Source organism: Lissotriton vulgaris, chromosome 8 (assembly GCF_964263255.1).
Source record: "Lissotriton vulgaris chromosome 8, aLisVul1.2, whole genome shotgun sequence".
Lineage (NCBI taxonomy): Eukaryota > Metazoa > Chordata > Amphibia > Caudata > Salamandridae > Lissotriton > Lissotriton vulgaris.
In genome coordinates this window covers 1,576,326,770-1,576,349,862 of record NC_141696.1, presented here as the reverse complement: position 1 = coordinate 1,576,349,862, position 23,093 = coordinate 1,576,326,770, and the positions used below count along the sequence as shown (strand labels likewise).

At 46.1% G+C, this 23,093-nt stretch overlaps 1 protein-coding gene across 1 annotated transcript in view; it reads right to left on the bottom strand.

Annotated features, from left to right (window-relative positions):
- The window catches only part of NDUFV3 (NADH:ubiquinone oxidoreductase subunit V3), a 49,979-nt gene that overhangs the window by 26,327 nt on the left and 559 nt on the right, over positions 1 to 23,093 (bottom strand). The window contains exon 2 of the mRNA XM_086935871.1: positions 7,661 to 7,754. Coding sequence (XP_086791997.1) covers positions 7,661 to 7,754 — 94 coding nt within the window. The remainder of the gene's footprint in view (positions 1 to 7,660; positions 7,755 to 23,093) is intronic.

Here is a 23,093-nt window from a genome sequence, read left to right as displayed (position 1 = left end):
CTATTTATCTGTCAGGAGGAAGTTATTTTACCTTACAAGCTTCGTTTTGCCCAAAGCAAAACTCAATTTACTAGAATATCATCCGGCCTACAAAAAATCTTCAAAGCAAATTTTATTTTTTAAATACCATGCTCTCTGTTTGCGTCAATACACAAGGCTTTATCGTAGACTAGGTTTCCTAGTTGCAGTCACCCCCCTTGGACAGCGAGTTGGGTGGTTTTACAGCCAAAAAAACATGCACTATTTCTACACTAATAGAGTGGTGATGAAAACACATTTAGTTCCTCCCAAAAGTTGTCCATGATTTTCACAGGAATCAAACTGCTGCTCTGCCCATTTTCTTTTCCAATTCACACACTACAGCAGAATGAACAACTTTCTGTTAATTATGGCCAAATCAAACAGGGTCCACGCCCACACAATGTCCTGCTAGATGGATAGTAGCCTGTATCACTTTATTTTAGCAATTAGCGAACAAAAGCCCTTCCAGTGAGACCAAAGGCTCAATCTACCACAAGAAAGGCCGCTCCTACAGCCCAGTTTAGAAATATACCAATTCCTGACATTTACAAGGCAGCAACATGGAAGTCTATTCACAAGAAATCACTGTTTGAATCTAAACATGCAGGCTTAGGGTAGAATTTACCAGGACAACCTGAGAATTCTCTTTTTTTTTTTTTTAAATCTTTTATTTTTATATAAAACAGAATTGCAGCGGTAACAACCATAACCACAGCAGGTACGTGACGGAAAAGTGCCCACAATATAAACGGTCAGTCTCATTCGGTATCCAAGGAGAGAACAACAGGTGCACGTGATAGCCAACCAGAAGCCTACCCTCTCCTACACGGAGCCCCCACCCTCCCCCAGCAAAGGGCTACTGTTTGGAACCATCACGATCACTGCCTGGGTCAGTATCCGGGGCCAAGTACCTGCCACCCAGGTCCCGCCACACACGTTTATTGTATCCCACCTTATCCCTCTTGCTTAGTTTCAGGCGAATCTCTTCTGCCAGCTCCATTCTGCCCTATCTTTATGCCAATATCCTCTCCCCGGGGCACACTGACCCATCCTGGTGATGCCACCCTACGCCGATCAAGAAGCAGCGCCATCTGCAAGTTTATGCCATCTTGCGACCTTTAGGTCTACCAATATCCCCCAATAAACAGCATTGCCGTGTTACAGTGGCATGAAATAAAGTAACTCCAGTGACTTCACTCACCACTCGGACCCAAAAATTCAGTACTGCATAACAAGCCCAGGCCAGATGCAGGAAGTTGACTCCCGAGATCCACATCGGGGGCAGTTATCAGACAAAGTCTGAGATATCTTCCGAAGAGTCAAGGGAGTCAAGTAAGCGTGACCAGCTGAAAGCGGGCATTGCTCAACACAGACTGAATAAGCAAGCAGACTCGGGTCCAGTCCCCATCCTCCATGGGCGCCCCCAGATCCTCTTACCAAGCCCTTCGGGACCGCAACTGGCCTCCCACGGCATCTGCTCTTAAAGCTTTATATATCAAAGTTATTACAAGACTACCTGATCCACAGGACAGCAAGGTCCCGAGAGTGCTCAACACCACCAGCGATGCAGGAAAGGTGGCCCATGTCTGCCTGACCAACTCTGCCATGCCGGCATAGTTCAGAAAGTGGGCAGGCCCCAAAGCAAATTCCACCCTTGTATCCTTAAGTGAGGAAAAGTGCTCATTGGGGTACAAGTCCCCGAACAGCTCACAGCCCCGCCCCTCCACGCCTGAAAGGAAATATGTTCAGCCATCTGTTGGACCAACGCGAGTATCCACACTGCCAACAATAGTGATTGGGCTGTTTGCATCAGAACAAACTACCAGTATTAAAGACATATGCAGCATTGTAGTGAGATGCATCCCTGCCCTCTGACACAGCACATGATCTGTTTGTGGGTAGAGGGGCACCTTCTGTCTCCCAGGTGATTCTGCCTTGAAGGCAAGATTATACAGGCAGACAAACTCCATCAGGAACTGAAATCACATGGTGAGTTCTGAAACCGTGCTCCATCAGTTAGCAAAGCAGTCCAGGAAAGCGAGGCTGGACCAGTATGCTCCAGCGAGCAATGGGCTGCAATACAGATGTTGCGTCTCTCAGTCCGTTAGTTCGTATTTACAGTTTCCCTTTGAACATGCGCTGCCCTTCTGCGCGTGATCTGGATCAGGCACCTCACCAGCACAGCTGCAAGCCTGCCTATACATGAAAAGGACGGCGCTTCAAGAGCGCGTCCCTGTGGCAGTGCACCGGTCACCTAAGAGACCTGAGGTGGACAGCGCAGTGGGTGCAGTGAGCAGTAAAGGGACATGGAGCGGCAGAAGTATGAGGATTTGGAGGCCCCGTGCAGGGCATGCAAAAGAACACAGACAACACTGGGCAATGTAAGAACAGAAGGTCAAGAGAAGCTGGAAGGAAAGCACAGCAGGACTAAACATGGCACTGAAAAGGTCATTTAAAATGCCTTATTTTGTGTAGGGTAAGATTGCATTAGTATCGCTGGCAGCACTCAGATGTTGAGCTGTCAAAGTCTAAGAAGGTAGGGGGGCCAGCAGGAAAGAGAAAACTAGACAGATAGAACTAAAGACACTGATAAAACACACAAGAACCATGACAGAAGACAAGGTACACAGGAGACTCCGCGGTACTAAATAGAGGACACGCAAGCAAGGCACCAACAATCCACTCTTCTTGGACAGACATGCAGTAATTCACTACAGATCCTTTCTACCTACTCCAGGACACTGCTGCACCAGGAGACAGAGGTCGGTTTGGTGTTTCTTTTCTAAAACAACTACCATCTATTATCCAATTAACTAATGTTTGAGAAGAAACAATGAAATGTTTTTTTTCCTTTGTGCAGAACAGGCACGCAGCAAATGCTTAAAGTAGTTGATAAACTTACCTCCAAAATCATTACTCCTTCCAAGCCTGAATTATATGAACCATAGTTTGCATTTGAAACAGAATAATAGGAACGATTCTTCCAGTGATCTTTTTTGCAGCTGCCAGCTGTAGCAGCAGCTCATGGGGATGCAGTATACTGACCTTCATTCATTAACTTTGCACTAATCTATGAAGATAGTGGTTTTAAACCAGTGACCGAGGAAAAGCTTCTTGTTTCACCAAGGGTCCTTTGCTGAAATGGATCCGCAAAGTACAAGGACTTGTAATTTTGTTAATCAATTTTTGCAATTTGTTATTATGCTTCCAAAATCTAAAATCCGAGGTGGTGTTACAGGGGCAAGGACCAGTCCTTTAACTAAGCATCTTCAGGCCGCCTGAACCCTCCGCAAGTGCAGCCATTTAAAAGTACAGCAACAACAATCATCTGAAGAAATACTCTGCACAGGACAATTTTCATGCTGGTTTCGCGCTGGGTCACAGCGCTGTAGTGGTTGTTCTACCTTTGATGGTCTACCGTAGGATGGAGCAGAATGAAGATGGTATTGGGGCCCTGATCTTAACAGAGCGTTACAGGCACTTCAGCACCTACAGTCATCCGTATTACTGACGGAAATGGGAGAACACAACCGCTTTGGTTTGGATTGAGTCTTTTCACTTCCTCCAAGTTAATCATCTTGGAAAGCTGTTTCCTGGGGATGTTTTCAACAACTCCACCATCTCACCCCCTTTTTAGTTCCATTCGTACACCCTGGCAAAAATGTTGCCCATGCACCAATTTCAAGGACACACCTGACACCAAACGTACTCCCCGACTTAAGAAGGATGTTGGGCATTAGTTGGTCCAAGTCTACCAGCATTCTCAAAAATGGTCACTGGATTTTGATTCCTGTGAAAATAGACATCATGTGGATGAGAAAAGAATCCCCTGTGGCACACTAGCCTATGGACTAAAGTCTTCCCATGCCAGCACCGCCAGAACTGACATATTGGCAGGCTGAAATGTATCCACATCCAACTAAGCAATCACATCGAATAATTTCAACTTTTAGACCAATTCCACTTTGGCTTCCAACAAGGACATAGCACTGAATCGGCTCAAAAGTACATTTTGATTAAAATGAATCCCGCCTGCTAACTCTCCTTGACCTATCGTCAGCGTTTGACATGATCCAACATGAAACCCTCCTAGACTTACTGGAACGTAGGATGGGGCTATCTGTGTCCGTCTTTCATTGGTTCACCACCTTCCTCTACAACAGACCCTATTGAATCAAGGTTAATCAGTCCTTTTCCAATTCTTCACCTGTCACACTAGGGGTCCCACAGGGTTCAACGCTCTCACCCACCCTCTTTAACCTGTTCATGGAGCCACTAACAAACTCTGAACCACTCTAACATCCACTATCACATGTATGCCAACGACACCCAATTGGACTTGAAAATCTCTTCCCCTGAAAATTTCTGGTTTCTTAAAACTGTCAGACACGCAACCACTTCAAACTAAATGCTAAAAAACGGAATTCCTCTTATTCGCTCCACTCAAAACAGTCATCCGATATCTGAGAATGGATGAAGCAACCAACAGCTCTTAATTGCCTTCCGCACATTATAAATTCCACAAGATCTCTATGAATAACCATTGACAAGAACTTGAACACAAAGTAGAGAATCAGTACAAGCAATAAAGGAGCCAATGTACAAATGAACATCCTAAGGAATTTAAAACCCTTCCTCCCCCTCGACGACTTCAAATCAGTTGTTCAAGCCCTAGTGATTTCCAGGTTGGACTATGGATGTGCAACCCTCTGCGCCCTACTAAGATCAACTGTGGCTTCTCAGAGGGCTTGTCTTAACTCTGCTGCAAGGCTCATCACAAGATGTAAAAGATACAACCATATCACTCCTGAATTACAGGTTCTAAATGGACTCCCTTATGAGGCATGGGTTGAGCTAAATACTGCATGTATGACCCATAAACCCCTACACTTCAACCCCCCCAAGGTACCTCGCAGAAACACTTGAGTTATCTGGTGGCTGTAGATCTTCTAGAAGCTCTAGCACCTTACTGCTGAAACCACAGAAGTTCTACAAAAAGAAAACTTATAAAAATCGAGCCTTCTAGGTATTGCCCCGAGAATCTGGACCCGCCATACCCCAGAAATCAGACTGATCTCCTCAACCATTTCATTTGAAAAAGAAGTCATAGTGCTACTAATGGACATAGTTTTGCTTTAAGGCTCACGTTCTATATTAGCCTGCCACATTAGGCCATATTTGCTATACCAATGTAAAGTATTGGACTTCTATGATCATGTATATTTAGATTTAGTGGGTGGCCTGGACTCTGGTGGACTCCTGCCTCATTTTGGGTCCAAACCATCCTGTTTTGCTCTAAATTAGGTTATATATGTTTTACTGTTTCTTCCTTCTTGACCTTTTGAAAAGCGTTCTGATCCCCTCTTGGGTTACGTTCTCACAGTATAAAACTTCATAAATAAAATATCCATGGGTTTGTAGCTTTTTTGCACCGTCTAAAACTTCTAATTATACACGAATGACTTTTGCCTCTACTACCTTCCCTTGGAGCAGGGCTCTCCAACATATACTTGGCAATCTGCCAGTAGCTCGTAGGCCACTGAATAGCACATGATAATTGCCTGTCAGGAGGCTTCAGAATATATAGATGTCCATCAGATAAGGCAGCTATTTACATGACCCGAAAGCTGACGCTGCAGGATGATGCGGCTTAAGTTCCATAAAAAAAATACTTACCTTTCTTGTTATTGTTTGCCATTCCTTCTTTCTTCCTTGCTTTTGAGTCTTCCTTCGTTTTCTCGATGTATCTCCTCTTCCTTGCTTTTCTTCTTTCTTCCTATCTTTTTACACTTTTTCCCTACTTCTTTATTTCCCTCCTTTGTTGTGTATTCTTCTTTCTTGTCTCTACTTTACCTTTCTCCTTTATTATTCTTCTTTTTTTCCTCTTTTCCTGCTTTTTCCTTCTTCTTTCTCTTGCCTTTTTAAATAAGGATTCCTTTTTCGTTAATTCTTTCTTCTTCCATTTTCTCCATGTATTTCTTTCCTCCCCTCTTTCTTGATTTCTCTCCTTCTCAAGTTCCTTTGTTTTGTCCTATTTTGTTCGCTCTGTGGTTTCTTGTTCTGGTCTTTTCTCTTCTTTCCCTCCTTTATTTCAGTCCTATCTTCTTTGTCTTCATCTTTCCTCCCGTTATTCTTTCTTTTTCTTGTATTTCTACTTTTTCTCCTGTCTTCCTAGGCTACTGTCATTTTTTCTATGTTTTTACTTTGTTGATTTTCTTTTTTATACCTCACCTTCATTTCTCTCACTTTTTCCGTTCCTTGCTTTCATTCTTTCTTGTTTTTCTTGTGTGCCTTCTTTCTTGTCTGTCATTCTCTTGCCTATTTTATTTCAACTTCTTACTTGTCATTCTTTCTCTTAACTCATTCCTTTCACTGTATCTTTTCAGTCCTCTTATTTTCTCCTTAAATTGGTTCTTTCATAATTGCCTTTCTTTTGCCACTTTATTTTTTATCTTTCCACATTTTTTCTTGTTTATTTTCTTTGCTTTCTGTCCATCATTCTCTGCTGCTTTCTCATTTTTCTTTCTTCCTCCATGCCTATTTCCTCATTATGCTCTTTCCTGTATTTCTCTTCCCTCCTCTATGTTTTCCCTCATGTTCTCTGCCTCCCTTTCTCCTCACGTTCTCTGCCTCCCTTTCTCCTCACGTTCTCTGCCTCCCTTTCTCCCTCTCTCGTTCACCCTTTGCTGTCTCAAGAGCAAAGGGACAAAATTGATCCTCAATGACCCCAAACATGAACGTTTTGTGATACAGCTCCTGTGCCATTAACACTGCATACTCTCTGTAGCAGGAATGGAGTACTCTAGGGGCAGTGCTTGAGTGTTTTGGGCCTCAGTGTTATCAAATCCCTATATTAGGCAGTAGCTCTTGATGGTCTTCAATGACATCAAGTAATTCCCATTAGGGAAGGCTGGAGACCCTTGCCTTTGAGACTCCAAGCATTGTGCCATTTTGTTGTTGCCGGCACTGCTACATTTACCCATGTCCACCTGAGATGTCCACAGGATCCAAAGCGTGACGGATGTTGCTGCTCAGCTTCTTTTAAATCTGAAGAAAACTGATAACAATCGCCTCTCATCTATAAGAGGGTTATGTTTAAGCCAATGGGTGTGTGGGCCACCTGCATTTTATGATTCTAGTCCATTTTATCTGGATACATTTGTGAAAAATGTAAAATTAGATCATAGTACATATTCATAGTGACAATTCTCTCTTTCCATCTGACTTGTGCTTTTTAAGTAGACAGTAAAATTATGGATAATTCGGTCTGAGAATTGCCATTGTCGGTATCTTGAATCTTTAAATCTTGTTTCCCTCCATTGGATAATGTGGTGCTCTGTGCTCTTCTGCTTTTTGCAGCCTAAGATTCCTTTTAGTTGTGAGCTACACGTAAACATGTAACGCTCAAGGATGAAGTGCTACATACTATAAAGCCCTTAGCGTCATTCACTGTAACTCAATGAATAAACTCAATGACACACTCCAACTCGTATTAGCACGCAAGCAAAAGACCATACTGCAAATTGCACCTGAATTTTCCTTGCTCGTGAAACTCACATTTTTGCCAATGTGATCTCAACAGCTTTCTCCCAGTACTCCCACCCTTCAAGACAGTTCCCCCACAGTCAGTTGTCCTTACTTTTTGTGGGCTCCTTCTTGGGGCGTCCTGATTTTGTACAGAGTGAGATGGTGGGATGAACAGCTCTAAAGCTCCACGCATCCAGCTGGAGAATCTGAAAAAAAAGCAAATTTACATTGTGGTATTTCCAGGATTATAAGAGTCACCTGCCATCAACTAAACACACTGCAAGTCGGTGAGACACTGAATCCTTGGTAAAACTTGCGGGCTTTTAGAAGCCCTGTCCTAAAGGGTCTTTAGTGCGCTCTCCACGAACCCCTGCCCACCAAATGTGCATCCCCCAATATCAGCTTACTACACCCCTGAGTGACCCTGTGGCATTCCTCCGCACTCAACTGGATGGCTCACTGCATTATTCAGTGCACTCCCCAGAGTTCTCATTACATCTCCAATACTCACCACTCCATCCCTTAATTCCTCTAACTCCATGTCCTATAATACTCACCCCAACCCTTATTGTCTTTTAGTGCATCTGCACTACCTCTCCCACAGAATCAGTCAGTGCACCCCCTCTTGTCTCTCACTATATCCCCAACATTCAGCACAGAGTTCTCTTGCCTCCTTTTTTAGGATTGTATTTAGGTACTTCACGTCCCCTAGTCTACTTTAAAGCACTGACTGGAACAGGTCAAACAAACATGAAGGTTTTGACAATAAAGATACAATTCAGATGGATCCCTAGGATATCCCAACACTACACACGTTTTGGCCATTCGTAATACAATTGTAAACTTTTTATACAATTCTTTTTATTGAAATAAAACACCAGCAAAGAGACACATTACAGAGGTTCGTTCAAAGTTGCAGATTCTACATCAGGGGGGGTCACAGGATAATCAATATATACAATTGAAAGGGAACTTCACAGGGAGGGGGGGGGTCCTCTAGAACAGCATTTCTGGGTGGCGTACAAATTTCTCCTCGGTAGCGATTCCAGGGCCCCCAGACCAGGGACCACTTTCGAGGGCATCCCCTCGCAAGATATAATCAATTGTAAACCTAATTGATACCTTTATGAAAGGTTTGGTGTCGGGAGTTTCCTGAACAGATTGCTCCTACTACATTCCGCGATACCTCTTCTACTCTATCCCACGTGGCATCATGAATACTCTGCACTGCATTTCCAATCCCAGTGGATTTCACTGTAGGGCTATAAGCGCAGAAAAGAATGTGTTGGTCTGTGAGGATGGCCGATCATTTTCAGGTGTGTGAAGAACATCTACCGGCACGGTTTCTAACCAAGCAAATTGTTCGGAATTCGTAAGATTGAACAGACCCAATAAGTGCCAGATGGGAAGAAGCTATGAGAGAATTAGTTAATTTTTTATACTTCGGCTGTACTGCTCGAAATGGGACTAAAAGGAGGACTAGTGGAGGCTCAGAAAGGAAACAGAGAGCGATGTAATCATGAAGTGGGTCTCCCCATGTTTGGGACATGAGAAAGAGAATTACTGAAATAATGGAAACTTACGCAACAAAAATATTACAAAGTGAGAGCACTTGTAAAGAAGTGAAATGGGTTGAGATTTACCAGGCAGTCAAGAACAAGAAGACAATTTTGTCATATTAGTGTGTGGCATTTGTGTTGCTGCTGGTGAAATGTAGAATACGGATTTACTGGACTCAGCCTAGTGGTCCCTCTGTAGAACTGTGGTTTCGGTATGCCTGGGAATGCTTATTGACCGGGGAGATTCGGCTCACCATGGTGCAAACTGATGACAGGGACCCTGAAGACATTCAGCCTGGGGCACACTGGGTACACCGTACAGGAGAAAGATCTCGACCCACCATTGAGGACGTCCCGAAGCATGGTGTACCTCCCGGATGGCCAGCCCGCCTGAGCTACTCACGAGAGGAACAAGAGCGGAGGCTTGCTGTAACGAGGTACAACTTTAGATTGGAAGGACATTCGATGTGTTGCATGGATGTGGAGTTGTGCTGGACATCTTCATGTGGAAACGTGGTCATTGTTGATATGATGTGGCCAATGTTTACGAAATGAAGAAAATATAAATTCAAAAAAGAAAACCCTACCATTAATTAATACGTTGGGCACCACAAATACCACACTGATCGAAAACTGTATGTTTGTGGTGGACTGGAGTTTGGTAATGACAACATTGGATGTGATGTTGAACCAGGAGCTGCGCGATCTCTTGGTCGAAGAAGCAGCAGAGGTTTTCGTTAATGAGGCACCGGAGAAAAAGTTGGCAAGCAGTGAAAAAAACATTGAAATGTATGTTTTTCTCAATGTGATGCCCCAAATGCGAGGGGCAGGCCCAGACTTGGGTCCCATGCTCACTCTGCTACACGGCTTAAGCTATAACTCACTAATTCAACTGCCCTGTGGTTGCTTGCATTTCTATCTGGAGGAGACGTGGGATGGTGGTTCCTATTGGACTGTGCTCATTAGAGATTGCTGAATTAACCAACACATGTGCAAAACGTGCCCCAAAATTGAGAAAAATCGCAGAAGGGAGTTGTTGGTCTGAAGTATCTGAGTATTTACACACAGGAATTGTGCAAAAGCATTCAGGCTACTTTGCTAACTGGTTGCTCCGCTTCTTTTCCACCATTATTGCCAATCTGCTCCATGCCATGTGAAAATGACACCGACAGCCAGTAAAGGATTAGCTAACAGCACTTCATATGCTGAATCGTTGGAGCCTATACTCAAGGTTGTGTAGGTAAAGCTGTAAGTCCCATAGCATGTGGGCCAAAAGAGGTATGCATGGAATGAGGCCACTTTGCAGCCACGCAATCCAGGTACACCTTTCCACTGCATTAGTTGTGTTTACAAGTTGTGTTTCTGGCTCTCCAAACTTGCACTTGTTGTGAGGTTATTAAGGCCCATGCACAAATGCTCCGATTTTTACATGGTCAAGTTTTAAGTTGATATCTTTTTAGGCGACGTCTTAACATATGTTACTTGTGTGCTAGTATGCGACAGTGTACTCAAAGTGTTTTGCATAGAAATAAATTTCTTCGTAGGCACATTATTCTACCCTGTTACATTTTATCCATGGACCAAGTACACTGCGGTAACTGCCTTTGCATATTATTGTCTGTTCGGATACAACTCGGAATTGGTCAACAACAACAGCCAGATCTGAACTAAGGAACTGTGAAGAATGGGTCCAGTTTTTATTTTATAATCTGGCTCCGCAGAGGAGCATTTCCATGGATTGTCAAGGTCACCCGCATCTGAATTTTAGCCCCGCTGATTTGCACCACTATCCTTCGAGGGACGGTGGCCTGTTCTACACCAGACTGGCTTCAGGATGAAATGCACACACAGATAAATGGGAAGTTACGCCACTCCAAGGTATCTTGCAGAACCGCATACACCCTATGCTCTTAAGGATATGTAGTAATAGGTAGGAGTACAACTATATGTATTCCTATAATAAGTTCAATAATTAAAATGGTTGATTTATCTTTTTCACTTGTCTTGTAATGCTGATTACAATGTTCTGCTTCTTCTACTAATCATTGCAGTGCATGTATTTTAAACAAGAATCAAATTGCTTCAACAGGGCTCGACAAATCCACTCGACCGCTCGTATTTGAGAGGTACGTTTTTTGAGGTCGAGCTATTTTTAGGACGAGTAGGAAAATATACTAACTTTTGTCCTCCGTCTTTGAAAACTGAGCAAATGTAACAAGATAACAAGATTTAAAGGACTTTTTATTGCTCACTAACCTAATGAGCAATAAAGATGCCTTTAAATCTTGTTATCTTGTCACATTTGCTCCGCTTTCAGAGACGGAGGTCAATTAGGTTACTGTTAGGTCGAGGAGATTTTTTCAAGGTACTAGACCTGCAGGACTAGTACCATTTTTCAGATTTATCGAGCCCTGTCCAATAAATGTTTGAAATGCCAATTTGTGTATTTCTTGTGAGTCTCTTTGGGCATGCATGATTTAATAATGAAATGGTAGATCGGTTTCTACGATTTCCTTGGGGGAATTAAGGTTGTCATGTTCTGTGGTGCATTAAATAAAGGTCTATAGCTAGTTTAGATCAAACAATTGACAAAACCTATTCTAAGTCTCTCTGTAGAAAGTAACCACTAATATAAATAGCAATATATATATATACACTAATAAGTCTGGAAAAATATATTTCATTTTATTATTCAATACGACTTGTTATTGTTTTAAATTATCATTTTTTCATTATTTAAAAAAAGTTTGTTCATCTCACAGAATGCCAATAACAAAATTCACATAAATAAATTGATTCCAAAGATAATATACGATAGACGTGGAGTTGATGGAGGCAATGCGGTAGATGTAGATTACGCGCGTTTCAGCATTGCTGCCTTCATCAGGTAACCGTCTATTGCTCTGAAATTTGGTGGATGTGGACTGTATTCTTAAAAGAAACCATAGTTTATATTGACAGCACAGGATGGAATAAAACTCCATATATTGATGGACTTTAGGGGCAACGATATGTTTAAAAGTTGGTATCCATGATCATCCTAGAATGGTCCATAATTGCCACTGTAGAAGATTTTTTGTATATGTAGTTATAGGCATAGAAAGATGGAAATAATATATGGCACGAAGTTAGTTATCCGGGTATGAGGGTATATAGGCGTGGCCACTTTAAAAATATATATATATATATATTTTATATTCGATGTCTTATAGGCATGAAAAATTGTGGACGATATATGGCACAATGTCTGTAATCTTGATACAGTACTTCATAAACGAAGCCACTATGCGGGTATACACGATCTCCTTCGATATATGTTGCTATCATTTTCGTGTTTGTCCCACGTGAAAAAGCACATCCTTATGATATCGGGGGCTGCCGTAATGTTCTGAGGTGCAACCACTATCAGGTACCCTGTGAGGGTTTGGGGTCCAGGTGGCACACTATGAGCTAGCTAGGAACCAGGTCAACATGTTCTGATGGTATGAGTGGACGTATTCCCCATAGTTTTGATGCTTATGTTGCCCAAACACACAGTCTTACTGAATTAGTAGGAACCGTACGACATACTGCTGTGTTGCAGCATACAGCAGAGATGCAAGTGTGACCATACAGGTTTCAACGGGCAACTGGAGAAATGCGCCACTTTGCTTGACAGACTTGGGGACAAACTGGGAGACCATGAGGAAGGAGGGGGAGAAAGTATAGCACTATGTAACATGTTGATGCACAGAACTCTTTCACACTAATACTACTTAATAATTCCGATTGCTTTAAGCAAGATATTTTGTAAAGGTGTAGGGTTTCACAATGTGACATTTGTAAACTCAGCTTTGGTTGGAAGGGGTGAATTAGAAATGCAAATAGTGTGCCGGTATGGAATTCATACTGTCTCTGGCATTGCTTCAAAGCTACCTGTAATCACACGCGAAAATGTTCTCAAATTCACAGAGTTCATTTTAAGATTATGCTGTGCAAATCTTTAAGATTAAATGTTACGTTGGCTCATAGGAAACTAGTGCATGCGCTAGGGTCTCTATTGTTTACTTTTATTTTAAGGTTGCTGCCTATTTTTATGGGGCCAGAAAACCTTGCTAATCGGGCGATAAGGAGGGGTTCCATCAGACATGTTTCAAGGAAATATTCTCTGGGAAACGGTTTGGTCCTGTGGTGCCAGATCATGGATTTTGTAGAAATTGTGTTTGATGTACGTGGGTCATCATTTTTAACCTGTTCTGTACAAATAAAGGCACTAAACCCTTTTTATCCAAACGTCCTAGTCTCAGTCACCAAATATTGGGGGTAGGCCACCTCAAAACAGGGGGAAAATTAGGAGGAGGGAGTAGGTGCTATAATAGCCCGCCCATCACTGTAGAGGTCAATAAATATTATACCTACCTACAATTCATTCTATTATTTTGTTCTTGCCTTTGACTGGGACAAGGAAGGAGGACAGGGACTTTGCTGGACTCGTAACCCCACCATCACTGCTCTTAGACTCCCCTGTGTTGGGCACAGGTGAGTAAGGGGGTGTGACGCAGTAGGCCCTGGGGGAAATCTGGGCTCCTGGGACCTCTCACATCTTAGAGATGGTAAGTTTATCTTACTTAGGTTTTTCCTCGTATTTTCGGTCTTAAAAGTCGGGCATGCGGCTATCCATGCATGCCCACTACATTATTTCCGGATCATTACACTTGTTTCTGTATTTAAAGAGCATGATGACCGGTAACTGGTGTCTTCGGTTTTCTGCCATCATTTTTGGATTTATAAACTTAGCAAAATGGGGAAACACGCTAAAAAGGCCAGATATCTTGAGCTCCCTAGTTCCGAGTCCTCTGGGTCTGCTTCTAGAACGCCAGCTCCACAAAGGAAAAGATCCAGGAGGCATCTACATGAAGATTTTGAGGAGAACGTAATCAGTTTTATGGGAAGCTTTATCCTCAGCTAAAACCAAAAACTCTGTCACAGATAAATTGGAATTGTAGTAAATGAAGATGCAGGGTAGCCAGTAGTAAGGTGATACAAGATCAGGTTTATTCACAAGGTAGGAGTCTTAGGATATAGGTAGTAAATAGCAATAAACTCTTCCACAGCTGATGAAGATGATGTCATGCCATCCAATGAGCAAGTATATGGATACAGAACTCTTGCCTAAAATTACTTCTAGGATACGCTCCTCTCCATCTACAAGGACCGTTCTTACACCAATACCACAAGACCCTCTGAAGTTGACAGCCAGGAAGTCTTCACTTCATACTATCGTCATGAAAGGAGCTATAGACAGAGTCCCCAAATCTCAGCAAAAAGGGGGAATTTATTCAAGAATATTTCTGGTGTCAAAGGTGACAGGAGTATTCAGAATGTTGCGTGGAACAAAGAGGCCCCGCGCTCAGTCTCTATTTTAGTTTCACGTTTTAGCTTTACATCAGTGTCTAATGGTGACTTTTTACATGATTTACATTTACACACTATTATGCAGAGAAGTTATTTTACATGCAGTTTATTTCTTAGTAAGCTTTATTATCATGTTACTTGTACACTCAGTACAAGGCTAGGAATATAGAACGCGATTACATTGAGCAGAGGAGCACTTCTGCTGGGATTGTCCTGGAACGTGTAGCACTGTGGCTGACTGCATGGCAAACGTGCATTTCTTCTTTGGCTGAAACAGACTCATTAATTCCTCCACGGTCCTATCTTTGGATTTCAATTTCACTATTTTTCTTATTCCTTTGGATTGGATTAGTTACAGTTAAATTCTTGCTTTTAAATGGACATTACCTTCCAGAATGCTCTGCTGCAGAACTGGTAGCTGAGGTACTGAAGCCTAATTCTTCTTCACGTAAAGTGTGACGAAACCTGTCCCTAGTGAACATTTCTGCACTTCCTGGCTCTGATTAAATGGTTTGGGATAAGGTCCCCTTTGATATTTTTGGTCCTACAGAAACTCTGCAGATACCTTGTGTATTTAGGGAGGCTAAGGGCGAGATTATTACTCCTGGTTCCTTTTCGGATGAATGGAATGCAGAAACTATCAAGTGCATGCTTTCTGAACTAGAATCTTATAAAAGTATTTGAAACTGAATATATATATTTAAATTCTGCTAATTATGGTGAAATGTTTTGTTATCACTATTTACATACAGCTAGTATTCCACGTACATTTTCAATTACACACAGTGGGAATACTGCCTGGCTCCACTCATGGGTAGTTCAAAAACGTACTTTAAAATGTTTGCATATTTTTCAGGCTCCAATCCTTTAGACCCCGTTTCTTACTATTATTATAAACGTACCCCTTCCGCAACGAAAACAAATATGCTGACCCAATCAAAATTAATCTATTCAGAATCATTTATTTCCCAGTTGGCCATAAAAGACTATGACTATTGGAAGGAAAAAATTGATTTGAAATCGGTTTGGGGAACATGAAACTGGAAAGTTCAGGGCTGTGCTGCTTTATTTAGAGCTTGTCTGATCCCTAGACAAATGATTTTCTGAACAAAACTGTGAAGCAAACTACCTGCCTATGTTTGGCCAAAATTAAGGCAATGACCCTACCTTTCCCTCAAATGCAAGTTTTGGCAATTGGCAAAATCTTGCAAATTTTACCTAAGAACAGCTCAATAGCATGGCGCAAAATGATTTATTTGATTCTTCAATTTCAGGTTCAGGAGGGTGGTTAGTGTGGCCAGTTGATATTAATGATTGTAATGAATGTGTTCTTTAAACTCCTCCAAGGGTTTTAAAGCTGTCAGACCAGACCCCCGATACATGCAGTCACAATATTCAGGGCAGGTTATCACCAATAGTGTCGGAAAGTTAGGCAAGCAATGGTTACATTATTACACCTGATCTGCAGTTAAAGAACATCTTTCTCTCCTTTCTGAAGATATGGATTTCAAAACTTTCTTGTTGGATTCTATGTCAGGACCGGAGGCTTCAGATTATGCTTTTCTCTCTTCGCTGTTTATTAACATAACATCGCACAGCAGCCAGAAAAGCATCAAAACTTGAAAAATTGTTTAGTATTCCCAACACAGGAATATCAGAAAACATCGTAATAACATTGTTTAATAACTACAAATCCCATGAGATCCACATTAGGCAGTCCTTTTTTAGTGTCCATAAATCCCAATATAAGGCGTCCAACCAACAAACTCCTCCTCTTTCTTCGCTGCTTCGCAGCCAGTTCAGTGCTATTCTCTCTCTCTTGCACATTTTGTGTTTTTTCTCATATTCTATTAGAATTGACTGTTGCTTTGGGGGGTCTGTGGGTTTTTTTTCCCTTCCAGAGCCCCTTCCATCGCGGGGACGCCTTCGCCCCTTACGCGATGTCCCCGTGTATTCCGCGGTGTTGAGTTCACCGCTAGAGGGCGCCATTGCGTCTCGCCTGCCCACGCGCAGCTTCCGTCTCGCCGATTGGAGCCGCGCTGGGGAGTCGACATCGCAGGTGCCCCGCTGCCGCCTAACCCGGACGCCCTCTTGGGTTGTACTGTCCTGTGATTGAACGCCCCGGTGGGGTCTGTACTGGTGGTTGTAACCACGTTGAAGCCTGCGGGCGATTTTTCAGCACCTTTTCCTACATCAGCTTCCGCTGGGGTGTTCCCCGCTCGAGCGCGCTGGGAGGCGGTGAGACCCGGTCTCTGGAGAGAGGGTCGGCGCGCTGTGAAGGCTGGTGCTGCCTCTTTGATTGCCCGGTTCCACCGGCCTACAACCCTTGCTAACCTTTGGTTGGCCCACACGTGGCTGTCTGTGTACGCCATCGGAACCCTCAGCTTCCAATTTATTCTCTACTGTGTGGTGGACGCCATGGCTGAGGGGTACTATGTCGAGGAGGAGGAGTCACACCAGTACCTCCAAGACGACGAGTTCTATGCGGCTGTGGACCAGTCGATTTACCGGTGCGTGCAGGAAATCGTTGGGCCTATGGAGGACAGACTTGCAGCCCGCATTGTCGAAGAATGTGCCAAGTTGGCACCGGCCCTAGGGGGGTCACCCGCCAACGATCCTTGCCGGCCTCCGGCGGCCAAAAAGCCACGTGGGGACGCGGGTCCCAGTGGTTCACAAGGTGTGGACAAGGACGCCTTCGAGCGCCTACGCGACGCTTTCCTGGCTAAGGCATCCGGGTCGGCCTCCGAGGCGCCTCCGCCTCAGACCCCTTCAACGCCGGCGGACGTTGTCCCGGCCTCCCCGGGGGGTGTTTCCCCCGCGGATACGGACGACGATGACGACTCCGTGCGGTCATGGCGACCGGCGTCCAATTCGACGGAGTTGCCCAAAGACACTTCAGGCATGCTGGACCCGGACGAAATCATGCACCCGCGGTCGGCCGCTTGGGCGCCTGGTGACAAGGTGGCGCAATTTGTAGCGGGCCGCCTCCGGAAGCCCTTGGAGAAGGAGGCGCGCAGCTGTTTGAGGGGTGAATGTCCCCGCCCGACTTTGGATGGGAAGATGGCCATGACGCCGGAGCTCGATGAGAAAATGGCCACCTTCATGGCGAAGTTCGTGAAGGACCCCCGGAAGGGGATCGACCGTTCCTGGCGCTCCTGCCAGGACAAGCTCTTGGACACCATTGGCCCCCTCACCAAGATCCTCGATATGGCCGAGGAAGCCAAGGTGTCGGGCAGCGCCATTTGCCCGGAAGTACTGTCCAGCTGGGCGCAGCGGGCTGTTATCTTCCTGGGGAATGCCAACTGTGCCCTTTCGACCGAACGGCGTCGGTCGCTGCTGATAAAACTGGATCCCAAGTTGGGCGATTTGGCTTCGTCGGAAGCTGGCGCTGTTGCCCAAGGAGGGCTCTTTGGCGAGCCATTCATAAAAGAACTGGGGAAGTTTGTTTCCACCTTCACCTCCCTGGATAAGGCCCAGTCAACCATCAAGCGGGTCTTCCACCAGCGTTTTTCCCGGGGGGCTGGTCGTGGTAGGGGCCTCACGACCGGCCGTGGTGGTCAGCAACAGCCCGGAAAGGGGCATGGCTCCGGCAGAGGGGGCTTCAACTCCTCCGCGAATTACAACAACTTTTACCCCACCCGAGGTCAGCGTTTCAGAGGACGCGGAAACTTCCGGAACGACTCCGGCGGCAACAATTCACACGGTGAGTGTTATCCCTGCGGATCAGGTGGTTATTGGGGGGAGGTTGGCGTGTTTCCCCCAGGCGTGGGAGGCTATTACAGCGGACGCATGGGTCCTTCAGACCGTGCGGGGGTTACGCATAGAGTTTTACGACCAGCCGCGCCAGGTAGAGCCTCCTCGGCCCATAACGTTCTCTCAATCGGACGCGCTCTTGATCGACGAAGAAGTCTCGGCGCTGCTGCGCAAGGGGGCTATTTGTCGAACAACGCGCCACCCCCGGGGTTTCCTGAGCAATATTTTTCTCGTGGAAAAGGTGGACGGGGGCAGACGTCCAGTCATCAACCTCAGGGAGTTCAATGGCTGGGTGGTGTACAACCACTTCAAGATGGAGGGCATCCATCTTTTGAGGGACGTTTTGCTCCCGAACGACTGGATGGTCCATCTGGACCTCAAGGATGCGTATCTGGTGGTTCCGATTTACCCCCTGCATCGTCGTTTCCTTCAGTTTTGCTGGAAAGACATGGTGTTCGAGTTCAAGGCCCTTCCGTTCGGTCTTTCCTCGGCCCCTTGGTGCTTTACAAAAACTCTGCACCCGGCCATCGAAACCCTGCGGAGTCAGGGGATTCGGCTGATCGTCTATCTGGACGACAACTTGCTGTTGGGCCAGGACCCGAGCAAGTTGGCAGCTCATCTGTCTCAGACAGTCTCCCTGTTACAAGGTCTGGGGTTTATTGTCAACAGGGAGAAGTCGGTTTTCACCCCCGCCCAGCAGATGGTGTTCCTGGGCTTTGTGGTGGACTCAGTGAAATCGACTCTCAGTTTGCCGTCCGGAAAGATGGCCAAAATCAAGCATGTGCTTCGGCAAACTATCTCAAAATCGCACACCTCCCTCCGGCACGTGGCCGGAGTAGTAGGCCTCCTCTCATCGTCCATTCAGGCGATATTCCCAGGCCCTCTTCACTATCGGGCGCTTCAGCGTTTGAAAGCGCATCATTTGCGCAGAGGGCTCTCCTACGACCACTTGATTCCCCTGTCGGTGGAGGTCAAAGAGGAAATGTCTTGGTGGCTCGCCCACATGGAGGCGTGGAACGCCCGCGCGATTTTCGGGTCCGTTCCGGACTTGGTGATCGAGTCCGACGCCAGCAGGTCTGGCTGGGGCGCCCGCTGCGGGGATTTCTCCACAGGCGGCGCTTGGTCGTCCGACGAACAGCGACTTCACATCAACTGCTTGGAACTTCTAGCAGGTTCGTTCGCCGTCCGTTGCTGGACGAGGGACTCTGTGAAGTCATGCGTCCTTCTGCGGATGGACAACGTCTCAGCGGTTCGGTATGTGAACCACTTAGGGGGTCCGCGATCAAGAGCCCTTGCGGACCTGGCGAAAGACTTTTGGGATTATTGTCTTGCCCATCAAGTCTCGGTTACGGCAGAATACCTGCCGGGTCGGGCCAATCAGGTGGCAGATTGGCACTCGAGATATCTTCGGGACTCCAGCCTGTGGAAGCTGGATGTTCAAGTGTTCCGCTGGCTGGCGGCATGCTGGGGACCGTTTTCCATAGACCTGTTTGCGTCCCGTCTGGACTTCCAGCTCCCGAGGTTTTTCAGCTGGAGACCGGACCCCTCGGCGGAGGCGACGGATGCGTTCCTCCAAGACTGGAGTCAGGAACGGCCGTTTGCCTTCCCGCCTTTCTCCATGATAGTACGGGCAGCGGCCCAGATTCGCCGTCAGATGGCGGACGTGGTGATGGTGACGCCCGTGTGGAGGTCGCAAGTGTGGTTTCTAGTTCTGCTGGAACTTTCCTGGGATTCTCCAATCCTACTCCCCCGGCTTCCTCGTCTTCTCCTCAATCCAGACGGGGTCCCTCACCATCTCCTCCAGGGTTCTCTCCGCCTCATGGCATGGAGGCTTTCAGGCGACGTTGGTCGCTCCCTGGCCTTTCGAACTCAGCTCAGCACTTTTTGTCCAAGGCCTGGGCAGGCAGCACTGCCAAGAGGTATAGATCGGCTTGGACCAGGTGGGTTCGTTGGTGTCTTCGACGGGATTTGGATCCCATGGTCGCATGCCTCGTTCCTATCCTGAATTTCCTTGCAGAACTCTCTACCGCCGGCTTAGCATACCGGACGATTAATACGATACGCTCTGCCATATCTGCGGCTCATGTGCAGCTGGATGGAGTGGCGGTCGGGGAACATCCCCTGGTATGCAGGCTCCTTCGGGGAGTGCGTCTGGCTTTACCGCCGGAGCCACGGTATTCCGTCCTGTGGGATGTCAACGTGGTGTTGAACCTTTTTCTTTCCTGGCAGCCTAACAAATATCTTTCCTTAAAGGAACTGTCAGCTAAACTGGCGATGCTCCTGTGCTTAGTGTCTTGTCGCAGGGTGTCTGACGTGCGTGCCCTTGATGTCACTGCGAGAGCGTTCTCCCCGGATGGGGTGACCTTTACCGTGGGCCGACGCACGAAATCGGCTACGAGGTCTATTTCCTATCCGGCATTTGCAGATGCCCCTAAGTTGTGTGTGGTACAGTGTTTGAAGACCTATGAGGATGTCACAACGGAACTTCGCCCTCCGGGCGAACGGCAGTTACTGATTGCGCTGCGCAAACCGCACAAGGCTGTCTCTTCCCCCACTATAGCCCGGTGGGTACGTTGGGTGATGCAGGAAGCTGGTATTGATACGAGGCAGTTCGGAGCTCACTCAGCAAGAGGGGCCATGGCCTCTAAAGCATTTGCCCTTGGGGCACGTTTAGAAGACCTCATGCGCGCTGCGGATTGGTCTTCGGATTCCACCTTCAACAGGTTCTATTTTAAGCCAGTGGTGGATATTGCTAGTTTGGTGGTGGACAAGCTTTAAACAAGCATAATCTGAAGCCTGACATAGAATCGAAATTTGCCTAGCTTAGTAACGGTAAGTTTCAATTCTATTAAGGACACGGAGGCGAGGATTATCCCACACATACCTCCTGCGGAGATCCCGCCCGTACTGGAGTAAGTAATCCGTTTTCCGATTTGCAGTATGGTTACTGTTTTCTTGGATTGCATATCGATTGACTTGATGCTCTGCTTTGTTGATTTGCCTTCATGCTTAGCGGGTATGGCTTAGCTCACGCTGTTCTTTTTTCGCCAGGGAATGATGGTGCGAAACGAGATGCTTGAGACTTTGGCCAGACTCGCCACGAAGAAAGAGGAGGAGTTCGTTGGTTGGACGCCTTATATTGGGATTTATGGACACTAAAAAAGGACTGCCTAATGTTGATCTCATGGGATTTGTAGTTATTAAACAATGTTATTACGATGTTTTCTGATATTCCTGTGTTGGGAATACTAAACAATTTTTCAAGTTTTGATGCTTTTCTGGCTGCTGTGCGATGTTATGTTAATAAACAGCGAAGAGAGAAAAGCATAATCCTCGCCTCCGTGTCCTTAATAGAATTGAAACTTACCGTTACTAAGCTAGGCAAATTTCGATTCTACGTTATTACGCTCAGAAAGATGTAGATATGCTACTTGCAATGAACTGTGAAAAATTCCCAGATATAAGCTGCTTAACACAAATGGGTAGGATTAATTTGGAAAAAGCATTATTGTTTCATCTGCATTCGATATATACAGAATGACTTGTCTCTCCTTAAGCATGGGCAAAGTCAGCTGAGATCGATTATGCAACTGAGTTGGACTTTGCAGGTTTTAAATTAAACCATGTGCATTAGTAATATCTGAAAGCACCAGAATTTAGTTTGCCTTAAAATTTAAAAAGCACATAGACTGATGGCAAGGAAAGATGCGACATACACAATGATAGAGAGCGTTCAGAGACATTGCCTTCCACAGTAGCCGAGACACCATCTACTGTTTGGTTAATACGCAGTTTTATCACACTACCAATCTCGACCTTTCAGCTTGCATCTTGTCTGAAACACTTTCAAGTAGGAAATTAAGCTTTAGGGAAGAGTTTTGTTCGAGAAGCCTGGGTGTTGCCCTTTGATTACAAAATGTTTGAGTGGGGAAACTGAAGTGTTCATAAGCAGAAACAAATAGACCCTCTCCTCCTTTCATCTGTGGCACTGCCTGCAGCCCATAGACCCTCTCCTCCTTTCATCCGTGGCAGTGCCTGCACCCCAGAGACCCTCTCCTCCTTTCATCCGTGGCACTGGCTGCACCCCAGAGACCCTCTCCTCCTTTCATCCGTTGCACTGGCTGCACCCCAGGGACCCTCTCCTCCTTTCATCCGTGACAGTGGCTGCACCCCAGAGACCCTCTCCTCCTTTAATCCGTGGCAGTGGCTGCACCCCAGAGACCCTCTCCTCCTTTCATCTGTGGCAGTGCCTGCACCCCAGAGACCCTCTCCTCCTTTCATCCGTGGCACTACCTGCACCCCATAGACCTTCTCCTCCTGGTCTCCTCCTTTCATCCGTGGCAGTGCCTGCACCCCAGAGACCCTCTCCTCCTTTCATCCGTGGCACTGGCTGCACCCCAGAGACCCTCTCCTCCTTTCATCCGTTGCACTGGCTGCACCCCAGGGACCCTCTCCTCCTTTCATCCGTGACAGTGGCTGCACCCCAGAGACCCTCTCCTCCTTTCATCCGTGGCAGTGGCTGCACCCCAGAGACCCTCTCCTCCTTTCATCTGTGGCAGTGCCTGCACCCCAGAGACCCTCTCCTCCTTTCATCCGTGGCACTGGCTGCACCCCAGAGACCCTCTCCTCCTTTCATCCGTGGCACTGGCTGCACCCCAGAGACCCTCTCCTCCTTTCATCCGTTGCACTGGCTGCACCCCAGGGACCCTCTCCTCCTTTCATCCGTGACAGTGGCTGCACCCCAGAGACCCTCTCCTCCTTTCATCCGTGGCAGTGGCTGCACCCCAGAGACCCTCTCCTCCTTTCATCTGTGGCAGTGCCTGCACCCCAGAGACCCTC